Raw genomic sequence first — 24,670 nt, forward strand, 5'->3', positions numbered from 1 at the left:
TACCAGGGGAAACTTCTAAAATCGCAATATTTAATAGAGGAGTCTGGCGTATTTAGTGACAGCTGTATTTCAGGAGTCTGCGCTGCGGTCATGGAGGAAGTACCGATTCAGTTACACTGAAAAACAGCTGGAGTAGGAAGTACTCGAGTAGGTAGGTAGAAACCAAGCTAAACCACGCCGTGCCGAGGTGAGGCGAGGTGAGGTGAGGCGAGGCGGGGCCATAGTGGAAAAGGGCCATAAGAAGAAGGTTGTGTCAATAAGGCATCGACTGTATATTTGACTGAGTGGTCGGACTGTAGTACAGACGAGAACCCACTCCACTTACAGCACCACGGAAAAACACTTCACTTGCATTAGAACACACACACACACACACACGTGCAGCAGACGGCGTAAAGGACGACTGCATCTAAAATAAAACCGCCATACGATAATGTGATGAGCGGCGAACACCAAAAACCCTTCCTGCTGGTTATCTCCAGCATCAGGACTAGAGCCGCATATCCAAGTGGGTTTCAGGTGACAGGGACAGTTAAGCCAAACGGCAATAAAGCTCACATTGCAACACCTCACTGTGACACCCAATCAGGCCCAGGATATTAAGACATTTCATTTATGAGGCCCAGATGTCACATGTCACTTTCACACCGGCAACAACCTTTAAAGTTCTGAGAGCTGATATTAAGGTTAAGAGGTGAAAAAGACTATCTTATGACTTAAGTGGACTTCGGCCTCGAGTGCACAAGCTCAATATATATTAAAGAGAAAGCGCTTTTTTTTTTTGTCGTTGTTGTAATAGAACAAATATGTTTTGAAAGAAGGCAAAGACTGAAATATGATGTGTTTGAGCAACAATACAAAACAGATGATGTGATAACACTGCCGCACAGGGAGTAAAAGCAAGGCTGCATTATTATTATTATTATTATTTAAAGTTCCTCTCCTGGGTTTTTAAGATTAACATCATACACATGCACACGCACACGCGGCCGCGTCTCCGTGCATTTCAGAGGACAAAGAAACTTGATAAAACTTTTTAAGAGGACAAAACATCCACAATATTCCTAATTAGACATTATGACGTGATAAGGGACAGACCGGGGACAGTCACTGCGTCTTCGCTCAAACCAAAGGGCCTCACCATCGCCGCACTCGTGCCAAACACAGAGCAGCCCTTATGTAACGCCGCACACATTTTCTCATTAGCAAAAAAACAAACAACAAAACAAACAATCCCGATCTCCATCCGGAGCTCTTGTGCTGTGAACCGATTGTGTTTCCACCACGGAGCGATTCATCCACATTAAAGCCGGCTTCATTAGAAACAAGGAGGTGCCCCACAGCCCCCCACACACACACACACACACACACACACACGGAGATATTAACTTAAAAGTTGCGTCCCCACTGACATTTACACGGGCTAAGGGCTTTCCCGCCGCCATCAGGACGACCTCGTGAGTGAGACACACTCACACAGTCTTAATGAGAGCACCCATGAAAATCTGGGACACAAGGACTAGAGTCTGTGAGGGGGCTGGCGACTGTAATTAAATACAAAGGCCGGCTTCTGGAGCCCTGTCAAGCCGAGGCATGGAGCAAAACAATGGCGGGCCTGTGGACAGAGAGGCAGAGGGAGCAGAGCTACTTAGCCCTTCAGCAGCCCTCCACCGGGCATTATTCAACACCAGCCTGCATCCAAACTCCGATCATCACCGACCGTCACACAAGCTCGCCTATTGTGCGACGCACGAAAATCATAATGCACAAACACTGGAAGATCTGACTCACACTGGCCTGGAGAGCTTCTCACCCCTCCCTCTCCCCCTCCCGATTTCCTTGCAACATGTTAACACTGGCGATGTGTGTGTGTGTGTGTGTGTGTGTGTGTGTGTGTCGTGCACTGTTTCCATGCCAGAGTCCGTCCAGCGACCGCAAGGAATCACCACAGTAACGAATACATGAGCTACGGCGTGAATATGAAAGTGCGACCGACAGTTCTTTGCCGACGGGAACGAGCGGTCCCCGACGCTGCTATTGGAGTGAAAAACAAGAAGGCAACACGACCGCTGTACCCTCGCCGAGGTGGAGGTGAAACCCACACCAGACGAACCCATACGGCCGCCGCAATTGTTGTCAACCAGACACGAGAGGCTGGAAACGAGTCTGCGGCCTGGTATGTTGTCAGACCAGTCCCGCCCCGAGGCCGCCAGGTGCAACCAGCCAAAACAAACCCGACACGGCTACGACACGGCAGCTTAGTAACATCCGACCGCGGAATGTCACCGAGAATTCAGGTAACACGGCTAATGAAGCAGTAACATGATGAGGCCTCTCATATTCAATGTTCTTATTATTAATTGGTGTAAACAAGTTGGCAGGGGGATAAAAACAGACTGATCTGACTGATGGACGTCCAAGCCACGAGATTTAATTTATTTTAATTTCTCCTTTGATATCAACACTCACACACAAGTATTATTACACGTGTGTGTGTGTGTGTGTGTGTGGCCCACAGATTTCTTAGCGTAGCATGGTGTTCTCGAACTCAAAGGCAAAGCACTGGTGATTTAATTAAAGCCCAAGTGTGAGTGGTCTGTAATGTCGCTCTTCAGATTCACTTTGCATACATCACAGGCCACAAGTGCACTTAGAGCGAGGCCACGCCATCGCAGCCATCAGCATCACAGCATCACAGCATCACAGCCATCACAGCCATCGCAGCATCACAGCCATCACAACCATCGCAGCATCGCCATCAGCCATCGCAGCATCACAGCCATTGCAGCATCACAGCCATCACAGCCATCATCACAGCATCACAGCCATCGCAGCATCACAGCCATCACAGCATTACAGCCATCACAGCATCACAGCCATCACAGCATTACAGCCATCACAGCATCACAGCATCAGCCATCAGCAGCATCACAGCCATCGCAGCATCACAGCCAGCATCACAGCAGCATCACAGCCATCGCAGCATCAGCCATTTGCATTGCAGCCATTGCAGCATGCAGCATCATAGCATCACAGCCATCACAGCCATTGCAGCATCACAGCATCACAACATCACAGCATCGTAGCCATCGCAGCATCACAGCCATCACAGCATCGCAGCCACATTCTCCATAAGCAATTACCGCACGACGAGACTTAAACGGACAAATATGCATGAGGCTGGAAATGAAATCTGTTCCATGATAAACTAGCCTGTGCTGTGATGCTGACACACGCCTGGCTAACATCAGCACTTCAAAAGGCATCACACAACCCGAAAGACCACAGATCGACACACACACACACAAGCTGCACCGGCTATTATCAGGCCTCCAGACACTGGACTGTCTTGGCACAAGTGCTGCTGAGAAGTTCTCGAGGTTCAGCTCTAGGTTAGTCCTCTAAAATGTGATTACCTTCATCCCCACTGGTGACTGGGCCCAGCTGTGAAGCATATTAATGAGATTTCGACATCATTAGAGGGAAGCTAACTACATTAGCAGGCAGGCTGGTTTGTTGTAAAGGGAGCAGTAGAATACAAGGGGGGGGGGTAGAAGAAGAGGGGAGGGGCCTGGCTTTGACAGTGTCCTCCACTTTGTTGAATCACAGGACCATTGTGATACCCCGGCTTCTATTAGGTTATACGCACACACTCACATGCTCGTCATGTGCAACATACACACTGCGGCGCACAGACGTCCGTTTGTCTTTCCGTGCAGTGAGAGTGCAAGAGGGGAGAAGCCCAGACAGACAGACAGACCACCACGCAACTGACTGGTGCAATAAGGTTTGTTTGAAGTAATGAAGTGGGGCGGCTGATGAATGGAGCGACCTCAGGGACGGAGGCGGCCCCCTGTAAAAACTGCCCTGGCAGTTGTAGGAGGCGCGCAGCATGTCACACGTCTTCATAAAGGCCGCCCTTTACACCTGGCATTAAAAAAGCATCTTCTGTGATTGGATTGCGCCTGACCACTCGTAAATACAGGTGCAAACGCACCCGAGGACAAACGGTTATCCGATCCAAGGTGACACACTGTGACCAGATTAAACGCTGCCTCTCTGATGCGTCTCCGCTCCACCTGAGCAGAGCTAAAGGCCCTGGTAAACTTCCGTGCATGTGCAAGCCGCAGTCGGAATATCGCGGACCCTGGTATACTCACGCGTCAGGGTTCTGAAGTATCGGGTGGTGGTACAGGTCTGGATACATTCCTACCACGGAAGAAAAGAACGATGCTACAGCTCCCTTGGATACGACTATCCTTGGCGACTGCTTCTACCTACGAGTGGGGGTCTAAAAGGTGTGGAATTAGCATTGTAGTTTCAAGTATCACTGGTGGGCACGTAACAAAATAAAAGAATGAAGATATTTCTCGACTCGGGGGGGAACTGAGCTTGAGAAGCACAATTTTTCAAAAATACTATTCTAGTAAAACAAAGCTAAATGCAAATCGGTGAAGTGTTCCTTTAAGGGGGAGATGACTGATCGGATAGTGACTGGATCTTCATGTGGACACTGGAGACGCAGGTTAGTACCAGGTGTAAAGGAATGGCAGCAGGTGCTTTGACTTTTACTAAATCTAAATACACAGACGTTCCATTTTCCATGTCAGTGTTGGTAAGCAGTGACAAACCACACACACACACACACACACACACACAGAGGAATGCTTTGTCAGCACTCTTTAATTACTGAAGCGGGAAATGAGACTGTTTCCTTGCTTACAGGGAAATCCTGCCATTCTCTCCCAGAGTGTCATAACAGGCCTGCGCCGAAGAAAAAAAATAAAATAAAAAAAATAATGGATGTGGCTGTTTCGCTGCCTACACGCTGATTACTGACAGAAAACAAACCAAACAAAAATCCACATCCATCCACGCACGGCATCACAAGTGTGAGCGGGAGCGCAGTCAGGGCATGCGCAGTCACACACACACAGACTGACAGCTGTAAGGAGCGCGACAGTGGGGTGTGTTTGTGTTCAAACACAGAGTGTGAACAGTTATTGGATGAGAGAGGGGGAGGAATCTGGCAGCAGGGCGGGCAGGCATAAGTGAAAACACACACACACACACACACACAGAGAGAGAGAGAGAGGATGGAGAGCCAGCTGAGGTTAACGTGAGGCACAGACAGTGAGCCTCATGCCTCCTGTACTCACTGTAACTAAATCCAGACTTTCCGCCATCATCTGCCGCCACTTCCAACCTTCATGTGCATGAATTCCTACCTGTCGCCAGTCTGACACTCCTCTACTCCTTCTGTTCTTTTGACCTAAATCCTGCGCCAGGTGGAAAAATCAGTCACCTGCCAGGGAGCGCAGTTTTCACAAACATTCATTACTTCTTATTCTGTTTGACTGCTACTTCAAATGCCTCTTAAATGTGAATATCTTCTGGTTTCTTTGCTTTGGGAAAGTAAAATATGTGTTTGTCGCAGCCCTTGCAACAACATTTAATCAATCAAAGTACTGTTCGCCTCCAGACCTTTTTGTTTATTCAAATTCTGCACTGATATACGGCGATAAAATGATGCACCGGTATGACACGGAGCGTCATTATGGGATTAATGTTCCACCTGGGAAGGGAATGCAAATCAGTCACAAAACGGAGCTGGAGTCAGATTAACAAGAGGCAAAAACACGGCGATCGTATCTCGATTCAGATTTCTGCTTCTATCCATGGCATGCATGCACCGTGTGTGTGTGTGTGTGTGTGTGTGTGTGTGTGTGTGTGTGCGCTTCAGTGAGGGTGAGTCAGGGGGATTACTGAGGATTCTTCTGCCTGGTTGAGCTTCACCTAAGCCGCCGCATGTCGATGTTGCATTCTACCGTCTTAATGGGGAGGTTGGAGAGGAGGTGGGGAGGCCAGAAGAAGATAAGAGTGCTATCAAGATACGTGCTGCACAAACACATGGTTCCAAACTCTCGTGTTCGCATATTTTGTGTCGGGCAAAGATGTGACTCAGCATTTAAGAGAGAGGGGAGGGAGAGAGAGAGAGAACATGTCATGGTCTGTGTTTCAGAGAAATGACAGCGCCTGCTGTTTCACAACCACTGCACACATTTGTACAAAGAGCTCAGAAATGGATGTTTGAAGGCTACATATTTGGAGTCCAACTTAGTTTTTTTTTGATGGATAGCACAGAATTGTGGCCAAATAACTCCCCTGTGTAGAGAATTATGGCAAGAAAAACACACACACACACACACGTGAGTGATAGATGAGGGTCCGAGCAGAGGCCGGAGGGCAGGGCGGGGTGCAGCGAGGAGCCTTCCTCAACACCAGGAAGCGGTGGTTGTTTGTTTTTGGGCCAGAGGTGGAGAAAACACCAGGCTGCGGTTGGTAGTTGGAGTAATTTATGGCATCTTTACATCTTAGAGAATGTTGGCATGGGGGGGGAGACGTGGACATGCAACATGTTGTGAGATATGTCCTCTGTATGCGCATGCGAGCGTCGGCGTGTTCCTCGCCGAGGCCTGGTTTTTATCAGGCCCGCAACCCCCACCGTGTTCCCACAAGCCCTTCTCCAGGGGCTCAAGATAACTTCCCTCTCCACGCTGCCAGGCCACTGAAATAACAACACACCAGGTTTTCCTATCACTGCAGCTCCACAGCAAATGGAGACGGAACTGGGAACATGTGTGGACAAACTAGAGTGAGGAGGGGGAGAGTGGGGGAGGGGACGGGCAGCAAATAATCAAGCAGATGGCAAAGGTGAGGTCTGGGGCAGCTCTGTGCTGCCACATACAAGTCTCTTCACGGATACAGGGAATCTAAAGCACAACAAAATGCACCGCAATGTTTATTTAAATAAATATAACTATATATACATATATATACATATATATATATATATATATATATATATATATATATATATATATATATATACATATACATATATATATATATATATATATATATATATATATACACATATACATATACATATATATATACACATGTACACTAATGTATAGAAAGACCCAGAAGTTCCCAGTGCAACTTAACCCAGCAGCTGTCTGTCCTCGCTGACTGACAGTGGGACTATGCGAGTTGGCATTTGCTCCGGGGTGACCGGAGATATTTGGCATGAGCTGATAGTGTCGGACACGGGGGTGGGTAGGGTACACGTGGGGGGGAGGGGGTATCAAGAGGCAGCCTGCATTGGTCAGAGGATGCCAGGGTGGGGGACAGTCACCGCTGTGTGTCCCACACCAGCGTGTAACACATGTCGTACTCGAGGTCGAGCACAAACACGGCAGAACATGATACGCGCCGAGTGTGGGTGAGAGTGGGTCTGTTAAGATAGTCCGACAGGACGCGGTGTCGGATGCACCGCAGGAAGTGCCATAAGCGTCCACTCTGTCCAGTCCAAAAACGTTATCACTCCCAAAAGGATTTTATGGTGCAGGTCATCCACGCAATCAATGAAAACCTGGATCGTGACGGTGTACGATCCTCTGGGTGAGACATGCAGAGACACACTTATGTTTCACTCTGAAACATTTACATCTGATGCCCACACGACTTCCTGAGTTTCTAACCCCAAAACTACGGAAATGCTACTTGCCTCCGTTTCAGTTTGAAAACTCTGTGGATGAGCAGAACAGATATTTAACTGAAATGTTGAAATTAAAAAGGTTGTAGATGAGATGCAAGACAAACAGAGGGCGAAGGGAATACTTATTAATATGAATAATGCTTTTAAATGGTGCTCAAAGACACTTTGCATACATTAAAAGGTCTGGTTATCGAGGGCGGCTTTGTAGGTCAGGTCAGATGTAGTGAGGAAGAGGAGCTTAACTGAGTCAAAGAAAAACAATTCAATAACAGGCTCAGAATAAACGCTGTGCATGCAGGAACATTTGCAGACAGCCTTCAGACTGAGAGAGACAGAAAGTGTAGCTTTAACCTCCCTTTGTTGACTGTCTCACTGTGAAGAAATAGACCTGCAGCTGTGAAGCCTTATGACATACAATTCAAGATCAAGGTCGGCAAGTTCAAGTCATAGGATCTTCACACACACGCACAAGTGAGTGCTTATTGCCCTCACTGTGAAAACGACTTCATGAAACATTAAAGCTCTCTTTTACATGCAGCCTCTCTTGGTTAATTATAGAATTGTGTGCGAGTGAATGACTATTAGCTTGCTCGTCCCCTCCTGTGATAACAAACTATTTGCATGCAAACCAGGAGCCGTGAAGATGGCAAATTAACACTCAACTTGGATCCAACCAATTCAATTAAGACTGTGTCTGACAAAGCTCAGTCGCGGCTTCTCTCAGAGCTCACAAAAGTGAGCTTTTTAATCCGATCCTTCCTGAGAAATCTGCGCCCAACACCGTTACAAAAGCAGAAGATAATTGTGTGATCCCAAAATAATCACAAGAAGGGAAGCGCTGTTCGAGTAAGTCTTTTGAGGTCATAATAGTTGAAAAGATTCGGGACACATGATCGGCATTAGCGGAGCAATCACAAACACATTTATGCCCCCAGCGTTTCTAAACAATCACAGATGAGGCAATCGTTGTTGAAAATGAATCAAAAACAGTATGATTCTGTCCGCCGGCTCCACACACACACACACACACACATTAGCCAGGCCTCATTCATCTTTAATGAGTTGAGTGCCACACACGGCGCTGCCCTAAGTAGCTTCTTTTCATACAGAGGTGGGTCCGCCATGAAGACGAGCCCTCATTATGCCGCCTCTTTGCTTGTTTACAAAACCAAGCCCACCCCAGTGTGCGAGTTCAGATAACCTGCTAGCGTTTCGCGGCGTGACGGAAAAACACCGACAACCGCCGGGTACATATTCAGTCCAGTCAAAAAAAAAACCCACGTGCACTCAAGGCAGAGCATTCCTGCCTTGAACAGGCCGAGTAAGGGCAGCCAATGTTTGAAAGGGCTTCATGAAAGCTCGCGCTGGAGTGTTTGCTCTTTACTCACTCTAACAGAGAGGTTATCTGCCCATTGATACTCTCTAATCCAATGTGACTGCCAGCATTCAAGGCCCTTCATTCTTAAGCGCATATTCAACAGTGGAGGAAGCGGGTCATAAATATGGAAGGGAGCAAAGGTCTATTTGCATTCTAGCGGTGAAACGGAATGGACTTGTAGAGGTGGGGAGGTTAGTGGAGGAAAAAGAGATCAAGAGGAACGGGGAGAAGGAGAAGAGGATCACGAGGATCTGGGGACGGGAAGAGAGGATCACCGGGGACAGGCTTTGTCATGTTAAAGTGTCTCTCGCAACCGCATGTCCTTTCCCCTTCAGTCTGTGGGCAACAATAGTCGATCACAATGGAATAGATTACAAGGGTTTGATCTAGTAAGGGGTGAGGTCGCAAGTGCAAGCGTGTGCGTGTGTGTGTGTGTGTTGAGCGACACCAAACACTGGTGGCTGGTTCTTTCCAAATCCAGAGCCCCGTTTAGGTTTGTCACTCCGTGTGCTTGTCAAAATGAGTAAGAGCCTAATAGTAAAACTCGCTTGTAATTTACCTCCGCCGTCAAGCCCCGGCAGGCTGATGTGCATTCCTCTACTGTACTTTGAAACCCACAATGACAACATTCACCTTCATAAATTTTCTTTCAGAGGACCGACGCCAGGTTCGAAAACGTATAATTGTGGATGTAAGTGAAGGTATTTGCATAAGGTGTGGACAAAGAAGACGCAGCGAGAGGGTGATTATCCTGTCAGTGACGCTGGGACTTTGGGGGGGGGTTACTAGGTCACAGCAGAGGTTAACGTGGCCTAAAGACCCCTAGGAGACAGCTGACATATTTAGAATAGGGAGACACGGAGGAAAACAAGGTAGCTGCACATCAATGAGACAGAATCAGGAACACTATGGACCCTGCATGAGAGGTGGCTGAATCCTTTAGCAGTCGCAGCATTAAAAATCTTAGCCTCAATACAGTGAGGCCAGCCGGTGCTCTTCTTTTCATGGCCCCTAATGATGACTGATGACCCACGTTTGATTCAGCTGTCTGATGTGTAGCGTCGGGGGGCTCCTTAGTAGAAGATTTGGGCAGGGCAGGGGGAGACCGGGGAGACCGGGGGAGACCGGGTGGGCGGAGAGAGGCAGATTCATTCGCCTTTAGTGTCGGCGCAAAAGCAAAAGCAAAAAAAAAAAGAAAAAAAGAAAAAAGTGCTTGTCGATAGCACATGAAGGTTAAGTCGGTGCCTGTGCTGATGAAAGCAGGCAGCGTTATCAAAAGGGACACTGTGGGGTGTTTCCAGAATTTAATGAAGGATATGTTTAGCTCCATCTGCTGTGATTTGTGCTTTTCCCCTTCTTCATGAGTGCATGTGTGTGTGTGTGTGTGTGTGTGCTTCCACAGACACTAATTTCCTGCATGAATCCCTGACCTTTCAGTGTAGCCTGGGGGGAGCCATTTGATCACAACACACTCCAATACCAGCACGCAGAAAAAAAACCACACCATTTCCTGTGATGTGGCCGCCCACCAGTCCGTGGAGCGATTTCACTGAGACAAATAAAGGACTGTCTCTTCAAAGGAATGACTTTATTTCTAATATTAAGCATACAAACATTTCACTGACTCTAAAATTGGAAAGTATAGGCAGAGCTAACGCCATCACTGGCTTATTGATTCTGTCCCGGTTGCCAGTTTTGGGTTGCCTTATATTCACGTAAACAAGACTTGTTTACATGACTCCAGCTTTGTTTTGGTTCTGCGCAGAGACAGTGATACGACACCCAAGATACGATCCTATAAAAACAGGTACGTAAACCGATAATAGCCCGAGAGGTTTCGCTGGCAATGCCTTTGTTTTCCTGACATCGCTGTTCATTATTTATAAGGAGCGTAAATCAAACATGCTTTATCCATGTATACATACGTGTGTGTGTGTGTGTGTGAGAGAAAAAAGCAAGTGTAAAGAGACAATACAAGTATTTGCATGTGCGCACAGGACCATGCCTCCTGTCTTCGCACACACTAGTAAGTGCCTGCCAAAAACAATGAGGGGAAGTAACCTGAGCCGTCAGGTAAGCCTGGTGTGAATGCTGCCACCTCTCCCTCCTCTATTCTTTCCCTCTTGGGTCCAGTTAACCCTGGCTGGCCTTTGCCGACTGCTCCGGCTCACGGCCTCGTGACCAGGGCCTCGCAATGACCCTCGGGGTGACTGGACGCCGTTTATTGAGGCGAACCAGGTTCGTCTGCAAACAGGAACGCACACTTCTCACAGTTACCATCACGCTAAGTGGGGCTCGTCAATTATTTAGCACTTTCCAATGTATAATTCAAGCTCTGGGGCTGTCATGACAAACACACACACACACACACACACAGGTGAGGAAACAGTACACTAATTTCAATTCACCGCACAGTGTAATACAGCACATCTGTGGGCCGCCGACATGACACAGGAGTGTCGATGGGAAAGAAGCTGGGGAAAGAGACGGATGCATATGTACGGGCAGAAGGTCGCCGCAGGGGTGACGCAAAGACAAAACTGGTAAACAGAAAAATGGTCCTGCAGGAGAGGTCAAGAAGAAAGTCGAGTTACAGGAAGTCGGTATGTTTTCATGCACAGCAGCCATTCATCCATCCATCTTATACTGCTTTATCCTCCACATGAGGGTGGCAGGAGGTACTGGTGTCAAAATCAGCTGACGGGGGGGAAAGATGGAAAGATCACAGGGACACATTTAGAGACAAACAACCATTTCATTCAATCCAGAGTGTCCAATTTGCCTAATCCCCATACTGCATGTTTTTGGAGAACATGCAAAACTCCATGCAGAAAAGCCCTTGTTCCGACTGGGTCGTGAACCCCCGGCTTTTCATGCTGCAAAGGCAAGAGTGCTCACCACTACACCAACCGTGTGGCCCAATTGTTGGGAAAGGTGTGTAATAGAAATAGTGTGACGCAGCAATGAAGGAGCAGAGATATATATCTATCTCGATTTATAAACTACACTGAATTGACAGACTGGGCTTGGAAGAGAGCAGGAGATAAGGGAGAATCAGGGCGGAACATCAAAAGTATGAGAGGGCAGCTTCACAGTGCTATACACAGCCCCCCCCCTCCTCTCCTCACTTTGCTGAGTAGGCGTAGGTCCTTGGGGAACCACCGACGTTAATACAGTTATTAAGCCTCTCCACTGAAGCCTGCTCCACCTCACCAACCCCTCAGCATCAAGGAGCTCTCTGCCTGCCAGGCAGCGGGGCAAGCTCGCTTCCTTCCACAATGAGATCAAACAGTCCCAAGTAGGTCAGCTCAGGGGAAGATCGTGATGAAACTTCCCGCTGAGCATTCAGAGCAGGTGGGGTTGGGAATGTCAAGCCCAAGGAGCATCCCAGCAGGCTTTAGGGAATTTGGAGGGGTGGAGTTGGGGTGTGAGTCCTCCTTCCCTTCTTGCCTCTTTGCAGTCAGCTGACCAAGATTCCCATACATCTCCACCGGGTGTTGGGGATTACTGCCATGAAAGGCTTTAACTAGCATATGTGCGAGAGTAGTTTCTTCTCCAGGCGGCTTCTGGATGAATGAAGCCACAGATGCTGATTAAAGGTGAGCAGTAAAGGGGAAGACTAAGCTCGGTGACCAGGTTAAGGAGACGCACTATGAGCCGCATTTCCACGCATTGCCAGAAAACCTTCTCTCTGTGCAGGAGGGAAACTAATTGAGGTAGGTGTGCGGATGTGTGTGTGTGTGTGTCTAATTGCTGCATTACACCCTTTTCATAATTCACACACCGAGGAAGGAAGCGGAGTGCTGTAGCCAAGAGGAGAACATTTGGGCAGCCATGCAGATTGCACGCAAACAGCAGGGTTGAAAAAAAAAAAGAAGCACCAAATGATTTTAGAAGCGCTGCGATTCAACATCTTTAGGACAACGCACATTAAAAACATCACTGATAGCGTGCATGAAGTTTTTCTCGTCACGATACATGAGAGTGACGACTGGATGGCGAGAAAGGAAAGACAACAAATGGTGTGAGGTGCAAAATAGGACGGGGATATAGGTCATTCTGTACCAGACTGGATTCGCCAATGCTGGCCTGTCGACAGTCTCTGTATGCAGGCCAAGTCTCCATCAGTCATACTGGAACACTAATATTATTCAGCCGGCCAAACACTACCCCCACCCCCAAACCCACCAACATACACACACGTCTACATTCACTTATTTCCTTGTTCTTTTCCTCCCATTTGTTCTCCTTGTTTTTTTGTTCAAAAGAAGAAAAGGGCAAAAATCCAGAGGCCAAAAATGACATTAAACCCCCATAAAAGGCTCCACAGAGATTATTGCATGGAAATACCAGCTCTCCTGAAACCTCCCTCTCTACACCCCCCCTTCCTCCCCCCCCTCTCATTTTCTTTCAGCTGAGAGGTGCTGACAGCCCAGACACAATAATCCAGCTCTATTGTAAACCCAGTACAGTGGCGGCAATGCTGCGCAAAAGGTTTCCCACGTAGGGTGCGAGGGTAGAGCAGGGTGTCACGCCGCGGCAGGGCCAAAGAACAGCACCGGTCCTGGTCCACTTAACAAGTGTGGTACAGTAGCTGCCACCTTTTCCGTTAGTAAAGCCATTAACACAATAGCAAGATGACTGGTTGAAGCACAGCACGAGCATGACTAACTTACAAATAATTTAGACATTCATTCGCAAGCACAACCTGTGAACAAATGTCTTTCTTCCTTTGCACTTAACCAACCTCCCTCTGTGCTTTCTGCCAACAATATAAAAAATGCATTCCTCAGGTTACTGTTGAAAAAGATCTGGTGGAATAACAGAATGTGCCCACTTCATAGCTGCATATTTCCTTATCGGCACACCCAATTTTCCAATCTGTAGGAACATCCTCGTCAGCCGGGGCCTTCTGACAAAAAGATGACTTGGAATGAGGAATCAACAAAGACGCTCCCGTGTCTTGTTTCATACAAAGAGGAGGGGTCAAGGGCTTTATCTGTTGAAAGGGCCACCAACTTCACCCTGCCCGGCTCGCCCCCTTAGCCGAGAGGGTTATGACATGTATTCTTTTTACAGAACAATGAGTGATCCTGGACATCTGACACCACTTAATCATTCCGATATCTACTGAGCAACTATCTCTCTCTCTCAGCTGCGGTACTTCACTAACAATGGCCGAGATAAGACGCTACAGGTCTCAAGCAGAGGTTAGTCAACGTAGCGCAGAAACTCAAGGGCCTCTTGATATCACAACACACAGAGACTCTTTATTCACAACAAACAGGATTCCAATTGTTCCCGTCCCTCCTCATTTACCTCTCTTCCGCCGCACGTGTTCCGAGCTGCGCCGCTAAAGGGCATCTCTTAGTTCACACAATGCTAATATCGCAAACAGGGCTACAGAGAACAAGTGGCCCGTAACCCGAGCCTGTCTGCCTCCTTCAGTCTAACATGTTGTCCTATCCATCACGATCCAGCAGCAGTCTCTTCCTTCCCACCGTTGCTGTACTGCTGGCAGTCTATCTCATCCAGGTCCCAGGTGGGCCTTTAAGAGTCAAATGTCATAGAGTCAGGCTCCAGCCAGACATTTAATGAGTATGAAATGATTCAGAGGGGCTGTGGGAAAGAGGAGATAGTGGTGGCCAGACAGACTGAGCTGCGAGTCACCAAATGGGACCTGACTGAACCAGACTGAGCGGGCCTGGGCGACGATCAAAGACGAGAGGACACACAATATGGATATCTAAAGTTACTTTAGAAAGAACCTTCCATAAATCAAGACAAACAGAAAGGGTTTATTCCCCCCTGCTCCAGAACGTGCACCCGGGGGACCTGTTAAAAATACACCAACACCAGGTATTACGAAAGCCAAGCAAATAAGGACTTGCAGTAATTACAATAAGACGATGTGCAACGGTGAGACTTCTCTTTTATCTTTGGCGGTGGCCTGCTAGCTTTGTAACAAAAACAGAACATCTGTAGCCAACGGGGACTTAAGAAATAAAAGAGATAGGTTTGGGAGATTCAGAGCTCTCCGCTCTCTCACATGAAAACACAAACAAAAGCTGAAGCAGAACTCTTGCTCCTGAGTTATCAAAGCCGACAGAGACGGCAGCAACATGGTGCTATTTTCTGCCCAGACAGCAGGAGAGCTGCCAGGCTCCTGTATTTTTAGCATACTAACCTCTACCCTATTTTCTCGGGTATACCACTCTAGAAATAGTCCGGCATTACACTGTAATGCGTGCATGCGTGGAAGTTTGTGTGTGTGTGAACTACTTGAGGTGAACACACTTGTCAACCATGTGATGTTAACACAGATCCCCAGAGGGCGGCTGGGGATGAGTGTGCCGGTGGAAGCAGCAGCAGCAGTTCTGTGCTTTGGCCTAGAGCTAGTGGCCTGAGAGGGAAAGAGAGACATAGAGAGGGAGAATGGCTGACTGCACAGGAAAAAGGTAGAGGCAGCCACTGGTCCTCTGCAACTGATGAAACAAGGCAACATTCCATGTAATCACTCTATGTATAGGAGGGCGTTGGCAAAAAAAACCCAAAAAAAAACAGGGGTTGCAGGGCAGGAAATCTTGTAAAATATGAGGAAAAATTAGGGCAGGCAAGCATTAAAGATTAATCGTGACGCTGACTGCCCCTGCTCGGGCTTGCCATGTGGGGAATGCCACCGTGGAGATGGTACACGCGGACGGGAGATAAAGTGGAAAGAGAGAAAGGGGACACTTTGGGAATGAAAATGGCTCACAGATGAATTCCAGGGTGATGAATGTCCCCGGTTCAATACCCAGATGAATTTATGTGTGTTCCATTATGAGAGGAGTGGGGATGAAACATGGAGATAGGGTGCGGAGGTGGGGTGGGGGAGGGAGGAAGAAACAGAGAGAAAGAAGGAGAGAGAGAGAGAAAGAGAGAGAGTCTCGTCCTCAATGTGCTGCTGAGCTAGCCATGCAGAGCCCATAGAGAACAAGCCATCTGTAGAGATAAGTAAAGAAGTGATTACAACAGGCCCGGCTCAATTTCTGACAGTTGATGCTTGACTGCCTCTGAAGAGCTGAATTGATTTAAATGAAGAAGCTATGAATATTTTAAAGGGTAGATCCTCATTTTAACCTGGGCTGCCCCTCCCACTCACACACACACACACACACACACATGTATGTGTGGTGGACAGACACAGAGGAGAATGTAATTACTGGGTAAGATTAGAGCTCTGTTGTGACAACATCTGCAATCGGCTGACTTATAGAAATCCTAATGAATCATTGACACCGCCTGGATATTTTCTTTTCTTTGTTTATCAAACTGGGGCGGAAAGCAAACCGGTGTAGAGCGCTCCGTGAGCGATGCCTCTGGCTAATTCTCTCTGTGGACAGACAAGCTGGGGCCCACTGGTGGGTCTGAGCATGTGTTCATGTGTAAACACTGCCCTGACCAAAAAAAAAACATGCTGAATCTGTGACATAATAAGCACGGAATGACACCGCGACGGGTCGCAACTGGGGTGGAACGCACGCCACCGGTCGGCTACGGCGTTGTTTTTGTGGAACAGTTGTGATCAAACAAAAACACGTCTCTCTTTATCTTCTGATAACCTTGAGGTGTGAGTAACATTCAAACCTCGGAGGACGTCTCTGTTTGGTAAACAATGGAATGCGTTTAAAAAAAAAGGGCAGTGACGCTGAATGTCAGTGGCGCGGTGCCATTTTGGGAGGGAGCGATGGCAGGTTGTGAAATGCTGCCCCGTGGCCTTTCCCAGGAGAGTTTCAGCAGCATTGCTGAACTCCGCTCACCCCGCCGAGATTTCAAACATACCTTGATGACAAAACGCGTTATTGATGTTCACCTGAAGGTGAAAGCAGGCCTGTTTCTGTGCACACACTCACACACAAACACACTTGATGTGGCGTTCCGTGCACTCCGGGCTCCTAAATCACTGTCGCCAATGAGCTGACAGGGGTGAGGCAGATGTGGAGCAATCCAAAGCCTGCGTGAAGCCCTCTTTCCTCTGCAGGAAGGATCAAGGACCATTGCTGTCTGTCTATCCTGCCAGTTCCATCAAACTGGGATCAACAAAAATCCCAAAAGGAAAGGCCAATTTCCCTCAGCAGTCTGGCCATAAAAGCACTGACGTGCACGCATGAGTAAGTATGAAAAAAAACATAATAAAGTTAAAGGGAGCTGGAAGTGACAAAGATCACCGCGGCGTCTTAAAAAACCCGAGGATTTGCATTACTGCTCTGTGTCATTTCAAGAAAGTTGTAAGCAGCTTTGGCCAAGAAAGTTCCGAGTGGATCGATGAAGGGAAGAAATGGACGTCGTGCCGTTTACGACAACAAATCCTCTCCATTTTCAGCAACTGACAGAACTCCAGCCAACTCTGGGGACCGGACGGGCCTCGCTCTGTTTATTCAACGTTGTTCATGTTTTTCCCCCAAATCTCAGCACATGCTTGCCAAATCCAATCTGCACAGATAAATAAGGGGGGGAGGGTTGAAGTGATATTCACAGTTCTTTCGCAAGGCCAAAATCAATGTGATGGACTGCACGGAGTCCAAATGCATCACCCACAGTTTTCCATGTTGCTGCCTAACAGCGCAAACAATTAGAGATGCTGTTGCGCTGCTGACTGATGCTGCAGTCAGAGGCCAGAAGACAAACCACATGTGTTCACGCTTCACCGGCAGACCTCAAACTTTTCACAAAGAAGAAAAAACAAAACACAACCCACACATTCCTCAAAAATGCTCCTGATTTTTAAAGCCCATCGCTCCAAAAAACAAAGAAATGACCATCTGTTTTTCCTTGGGCCTCGTCTTCCTGCAAAGCGAAACAGACGGCCACAGTTTCGAAGACAACAAGTCTGATTAAGCCGCCAGTCACCGGGATTCTCAGACGACGTCTTCAGGAGAAAGACTAGCTCCAGCTCTCTATGAAAAAGAGCCTGGGAAAAAAACAAAAGAGCGAGATATGCACTTATGCACTAGTGAGCATTTGGGCCCTGCGTGCGATCCCTCGTCCCTTCATACCCCCATTTTTTCCCCAGTGTGTGACAGTCATGTGAACACATTCTTTCATGCATGAGCCCATGATTTCTATACAGACTGTGACAGGCGCTGTGTAAGTAAGTAAGTTAAAGTTTCAGCATTGTTTCTCTGCATATAAGCGGATTAGAAACGGCGCGTCGACACCCCTATGACTGAGCGAACCTGTGCTGAAACCAGCGGGATATCAGCGGGTTGCATTCCATGTAGTCAGAACTCAGAACGTCTGAGGTCAGGAGGCAACCCCCCCGTCCCCGTCCGCCCCGGAACTCGGATTTCCACCTAAGACACTCGTTATCGTCCGGTATCGCTAACTGCGGCTAGCCCGTGATATGTTTACAGTAGCCAGCTCGGACGCGACGTCACTCCCGCCGTAAATGGAATGCGGCGTGACACCCAAACAACTTCGGTTACAGCATCTGTGAGGAATTAATGAAATCCAGGAAGTAACCTTTCTACGATCTGGACGCGAGCCCAACCACTTAATTAGTTCAGTGGGGCCATTTCAAGCCAGATTGACTGCAGGGAAGATGTCACCGAGTGCACTGTGAAAGAGTCAGAGAGCTCTTCTGCAAAGCCCATAATGAATAGTTAGATGCAGCGTGGAGAGGGTTGCAACAACAAGGAGGACCAAAAAGGAAAAAGCACAGAGGGGGTAAAAAAAAAAACTAACTCCACCAGCAATCTGTTTCTTAAAACCCCCGCGCAGAGGATAAGACACCGTGAGACCACTGTCTGTGAGGTTAATATCATAAAATAAAGAGAGAGCCAGGAAAAGATAAAGCAGGCAGATGTTTTTGGGGGAATTGCCTCGTTTAAGCCTGGCTGGTTTGGATTCCTGCTTGAGAACAGGAGGTGGGTGGGGGGGGAGAAGCTCGGCTTTATCTGTTGTGTTGTTTTCTGCTCCTTCAAGCCCACGTGACGACACTAACGGATGTTGTGCCTATCGACTCCACAACCCCCCACCCATCTCCGCCACCACCGCCACCACCGCCGCTGCCTGGTTGTGCACTAAATGTTTTATTACGTTCAAGCAGTAAAGCAAAGAGCAGATATGCCACCGCTATTCACCCCCAGTCTCAACAACCTCCGTTGAGCAAAACAATGTGGAGTTGAGTAAGGATCAGAGGTCTTCTGGGCCTACCCCCACGCACACACACACACACACACACACACACCTCCCGCCCCGACAAACTGTCTCTCGGACCAGCTCACATGGTTTGAATCAGCGCCGCCACCACGGCTTCTGGATGGACCGGTTTGATAAATGCGATCAAGCTCGGTGCGTTTTCAAAAATAAAGAAATAAATCCAAGAATTTCTAATCTGATTTGACTTGGAAAAAGAAGCGGAAGGAAAAAAAAAAGAAAGCACAGTGTGTGTGTGTGTGTGTGCAAAATCATCAGAAACTCCCGTTTTAAATTCCCCTTTGTCGTGTGTTTCTATAGACGGGAGACGAGGAGGAAATTGGCCCTTAAGAGCCTGTGGAGATTCCTGTCTTTTTACGCTCCTTCAGCTGTGAAAGACAACAGAGCTATCTCTTCTTCTTCTAAGAAAAAAAAAAAAGGGGCCGAGATGGAGCTTTGTGCAGTGCCTCTGCTCCGAGGTGAAGAATGGGAATGATGGCTTCTGTGATACTTTGTTGTCGTAGTAACAAAACTCTCTCTATTATTATTAATATTATTATTACCGCGGCTGATTACAGTATCTCCCACGCCGACCAAAACCACTTCGACAACCTGAGTCTCAGACACAGGGTGGCATGCTATTTTTAGACGTGACACACAAATGTGGCATCCTCACTCCTAGGAAACACCAGCCAGCCAATGAAAGGAAAGATTAAATCATTTGTAAATGTTTGAAGCTTCAGTACAGACAGACACGCAGACAGACAGACAGACAGACAGTGCTGCTCCAGGAACTGTGGGTGCAGATATCCAGATTACTAGAAGAGCTGATGGGATAACACTGGCAGCAAAGTTTGATCTGATTAACGTTGGCATGGCTTGTTTGACAGAAGAAGAAAAACAACAATCCCACACACTGGTTTGTGTTTAGTGCATATTTGGTGGATAACATGACTTAGATCAGTGAGCTGCAGAGAGACAACAAACCTGTGCGCACAGTCAGGCAGAGAGGAGGCAGCAGAAAGTGGGTCAACTCTATATTATGCACATATGTGGCTCAGTGATGGGGAAAACATGCACCACTCTTTGGCGCACATTAAAGACGTTCAATTATTGAAATAACTGCACGGTGACACACAAGTAAAGGCCTAAAATTAACGTTTTGGGGGCAAAAATCACGACATTGACACAAGACAGCAGCAGCAGGGAGGTTTTAACTTTGACACAGATGAGGGGAAACCTACAGTGATTGGAGCCGTTCCAGTGCTGGTTCCTGATGGACGCGCTGTAGGGATGAGGCGCTCCGGGCACCAGTCCTTTCTCCGGGATCAAACATCCTCTGCTCTGGTTGTAGTAATCCATCATTAAAAACGGGTTCGGGCTGGGATTCAGTCCCACAACGTCCACACTCTCATACATTATACGACGCAGGACGACAGCAGGGGGATTCTTGTTTTATTTTCTTTCGTTTTCAAACCGAACTACTGTCGAGCCTTGTGGGTTTTCAGATCTCCACCAGAAACCGAGGACGGGGAGAGGATGGGGAAACTGCATCAAAATCGAGGGGAAAGTGGTAAATCCAGACCCAGCAGGGACATTGGAGCGTTTGGCATCTTCACGCAAAGACGAAAATCGAGGAGTGAATCTGCGTCTGCGATTTAAAGAAAAAGAAAAAAAAAAAGCCTAATCGGCTGCGCTCAGCTTGAAAATATAATTGAGCAGAACAGTCTGCAGCATGGTGTCCGATAAAGGAACGCGGCGCTAGAATTAAAAAATCAAATTAAATACGACGCGGATAACTTCAGCGGAATACCTCACTCCCCTCTGGCCTTGTTCACACACACACTGCAAACATTTGAGGCTGAATCCGAGCCACAAAGAGAGAGAAAAACAATCCGGGTAAAATCCCCCCAAAAATAGACAAATCTCCGAAGTCTGTGTCTAAAAAAAAACACAGAAACAAGACTGCGAAGCAAACGCGGCGCAGGAACCGGAGAGGAAATCCCGTCCAGTTGCAGTTTGTCCTTTACGTTGCGGTCGCTTGTCCCGTTTGCGCCCGCCGTGGGTGGACTCCTGTCAGCAGCGCCAAAGAACCGGTCTCCCTCCGTGCGCCGGGGCTCCAACAGGCGGCGGCGGCGGCGGCTGCTCCTGACCTCAGTGCCCGCTGCCCTCACATCCAGGTCCGCGTGAAACGCGCAGCGCCGACTCGTTCGTGTTTGGAGCGAGAGACGCCGAAATCATCCAGCAGCAGAGGCGCAGCGCGCAGCTTTCATGTTCTGCACGAATGTGACAAGACGCAGCAGCTGAGCTGAGCGCCGTGGCTCCGCCCCCGCTCGGCTCGCTTTTCTTTTTTTTTCTCTCTCTCTCGCGCTCCCCTCCACCTCCTTTCATGCGTCGCTCCTCCTCCGTTTAACCCCTTCAGAGACGTCAGTGTGGATCTCCCTCTCCCACACACACACACAAGGGGCCGTGCGTGAGGGAGGGAACCCGCTGCCCTCCCTCACATTTAAATGGGGCTTTAAATAGTGATGTATTTGAGTTGAGTTATATAAGCTCAGTAATGAGTCTTCAAACAGAGTTCATGGGCACAATGAGTGATCCACCACTACACTATCTGTGACTTTTTTTTTTCCTGGAAGTACCCCTCAATGTTCACACTCCACCTTCCAACTAATGCGACCCTCTCCCCCCCATGCTCTCATCAGTCCCTACCCCTCCATTTTTTCCTTTCTTCCCCAGCCGCTGTCTCCCTAATTTGCCTAATGCTATGCGGCTGAACTTTTCCTGAACCCAGGGAAGTAGGCAGCCTCACCTCCTGGTGACCCACTGGCTGACTCGGATTCGCCTCTCTGGCTCGCTCTCGTCCCACATTATTCAACATTTCCCACCTTGTACACTCGGCGGAACACCGTTGCGCTTGCCCAAGTTCTGCCCACAGAGGCGCCGCGGCTCACCCGGCACCACACATAAAGCAACAAAAGCAAAGTCACCCAGTCATGGTAACTGACACTTAACTTTTCTCACAGTGGAGTTCCAGCTGGAAGAAAGTGCAGGAAGTAGTTTTTTCTCTCCTCCTCCTCCTCCTGCTCCTCCTCCTCCTCCACGTCCATAATTTAAAGTTATTACTCCACCTTTACTCTGCAACATTCCATGCAACATTGTTGCAACTTGTTTTTTTGAGAATATGCAGCTGTGTCATGAATGGGGCGCCGCGCCAGAGACATCATAGCAACCGTAATGATTTGAATATTTCAATGCCGGAAGAATGTGGCGCCAACTTTGGACAAACACTGTCTCGTCTCGTCGCCCCAATTCAGAAATCACAAGAGCTTTACGATCTGGACATGACGCAACATCCTCTGTCCTTAAATCAGGGTCTTCAGGCTCAGAGGAGGCCGACAGAGGCGTCTTCTGTGTCGTGTGTACACAGTTATGACAACAATGACAGTACGTGATTACATACCGTCGTACGTGTACAGTAACAGTAGTACTACGGTACTAAGTCTTGGATTTATTGTCGCAGTAGTGACGGCGAGGTTTTCAAAAAACACTGACACAGTGATTTGGAGTACAGCTGTGACCTAGAGCTGTCTGCACACGCTCCCAACGGATGCCATTTTGATGGGGGCAATGGTTACAGTGGTCTAAAAATGATGAGACATCTATTGCACATCTGTCCTCTCTGGAAAAAGGATCCGTCCTCAGTGGCTCTTCCTGATGCTCCGTTCCACTTTTTCCACTGAATGCAAACCCCACCAAGCTTAACTCTGATTTGTGAATCTGAGCTCTACAAACAAACTGGATTTGATTGAAAATATCAAGCATATTTCAATGGTTGCAATTTGGGATGTTGCTTCATGCAACCGACCCAGGCTTTATACTCTCACTGTCTGTGAAAAGAGCCCAAAAACCTTCTGATATGATACAGATGTGTTGGAAGCAATTCACATCTTCAGGTTCTCGTCCTCCCATTGGAAGGATAGTTCATATTTTGATGGTGGTACTGCGCCATGACATTTCATATCCTTAACTAACGCTGTGACTACAGCTCAAATGCAACCACAGGCAGAGAAATCACAACATTTTCAGCCCTATGTTTGATTATAAATGGAATGTCATCTACAAGGTCAAGAGGGTCGTCCATGACAACATGTCTATGAACAACTGGAAAAAAAAAATCATGCAGAGTGTAATCGAGCTAAGGCCTTAGTCTGACTAAGACAGAGTCTGAGTCTATGTGCCGCCATATCGCTCTATAAGCTAGTGCATATCCTAGTATCAGTTTCCTGTTGACCTTTATAAAACAGCGAGATGGATCGTCCTGTGCATTTTGGTGCATGTGCAGAACGCCAAGTCCGACTCCAGTCCGACTAAGCGTATATGTGCCAGAGTAATCGAACTATGAATCGCATTATCCAGGTATATTAATCTGAATGAGACTTTAGTCGGACGAACGTGTTTACGTGACATTAAGAAAACCCAATGACTGCCTTAGTCCGACTAAAATCAGACTTTTAACAGTGGAATCTAGACCACCACAGTACCCGTCCTCCCCCAACAACTGTGCCAATACTTGAGTCCCAGGCCACAGCTGAGTGTGACCGACAGAGTTTTTGGGGAGGATTATCGGGTATGGAGCCTGGGGGTGGCTGGCCTGCTCCGCCCCCACTGACTGTGACACTTATTTAACGCAGACCCCCGTGTGTTTACGCTGGCTGATAAAAGCTCAGCGTCCAGGCCTGGGTCGCGGCGACCCCTTTGCCTGCGCTGATAACACGGCCACACATTCCTTAACAGGATTAGCCGTATGAGTAATAGCTGTCAGAAAATGCTAATTTTCCAGGCTCTGTTTTCTTCTCCGAGGGGAGAGCATTCATCCTCGGGTAATACCCTATGATTGCGTAGAACAAGCTAAGAGATAACAGATTGCTGATCATTGCTTATTAAGGGGGGGGATTAGACTTGAAAAAACGTCTTGTTTCCCACAGCCCTCTCATTTATTTACTACATTAAAAAAGTAATTTCTTCTTCTTTAATGAAACTGGATTTATCGAAGCGCCTGAGAATAAACCAATGAGGTGTTATTTTCACAAAAGGTGCGAGAAAGAGGGCTCCGTGGAGTGGACATCATTTACATCAGTGGAACCACGAGCACTGGTTTAAGCGCCAGACTGTTCCCAGTCCTCAGACACAAACATGCACACACATAATAAGATGTACAGTACACTTGACGATTGGTGCCATAAACATGGGGGGGTGGTTAGTGGTCTCTATTGCATCTTCAGGCCTGTGTAAAGTGAGTCACAAGAGGTTCAGCCCACATTAACGCACAAGTCCAGGTGGCTCAATTGTGAGACATAATGTGACGCAACACGAGTCCAGAGAGGGTGAGATTGTCTCTCAGTCGTGTCACCGTGAAGCAAATCTTCATTTTACAGCTCAAGCCTCAAAGTGTTGCTCGACAAAGTCCAGGAAAACCGTGACGACGATCCTGATCTGAGCACCGCTCACACGCGGAGGCTTAAGAAACAAAATGTAGGCCAAATCTC

General features: G+C 47.8%; 1 protein-coding gene across 2 annotated transcripts in view; it reads right to left on the reverse strand.

Annotated features, from left to right (window-relative positions):
* Positions 1 to 24,670, reverse strand: part of raraa (retinoic acid receptor, alpha a) — an 80,463-nt gene that overhangs the window by 16,648 nt on the left and 39,145 nt on the right. The window contains exon 1 of one of the 2 annotated variants that reach the window (XM_044013984.1): positions 20,366 to 21,616. The exons of the other annotated variant lie outside the window; for it this stretch is intronic. Coding sequence (XP_043869919.1) covers positions 20,366 to 20,540 — 175 coding nt within the window. The 5' untranslated portion in view covers positions 20,541 to 21,616. Of the gene's footprint in view, positions 1 to 20,365; positions 21,617 to 24,670 lie in introns of those variants that run through there. 2 annotated transcript variants of the gene reach the window in all.

Source organism: Solea senegalensis, linkage group LG18, assembly GCF_019176455.1.
Source record: "Solea senegalensis isolate Sse05_10M linkage group LG18, IFAPA_SoseM_1, whole genome shotgun sequence".
In the NCBI taxonomy this organism is placed as follows: Eukaryota; Metazoa; Chordata; class Actinopteri; order Pleuronectiformes; family Soleidae; genus Solea; species Solea senegalensis.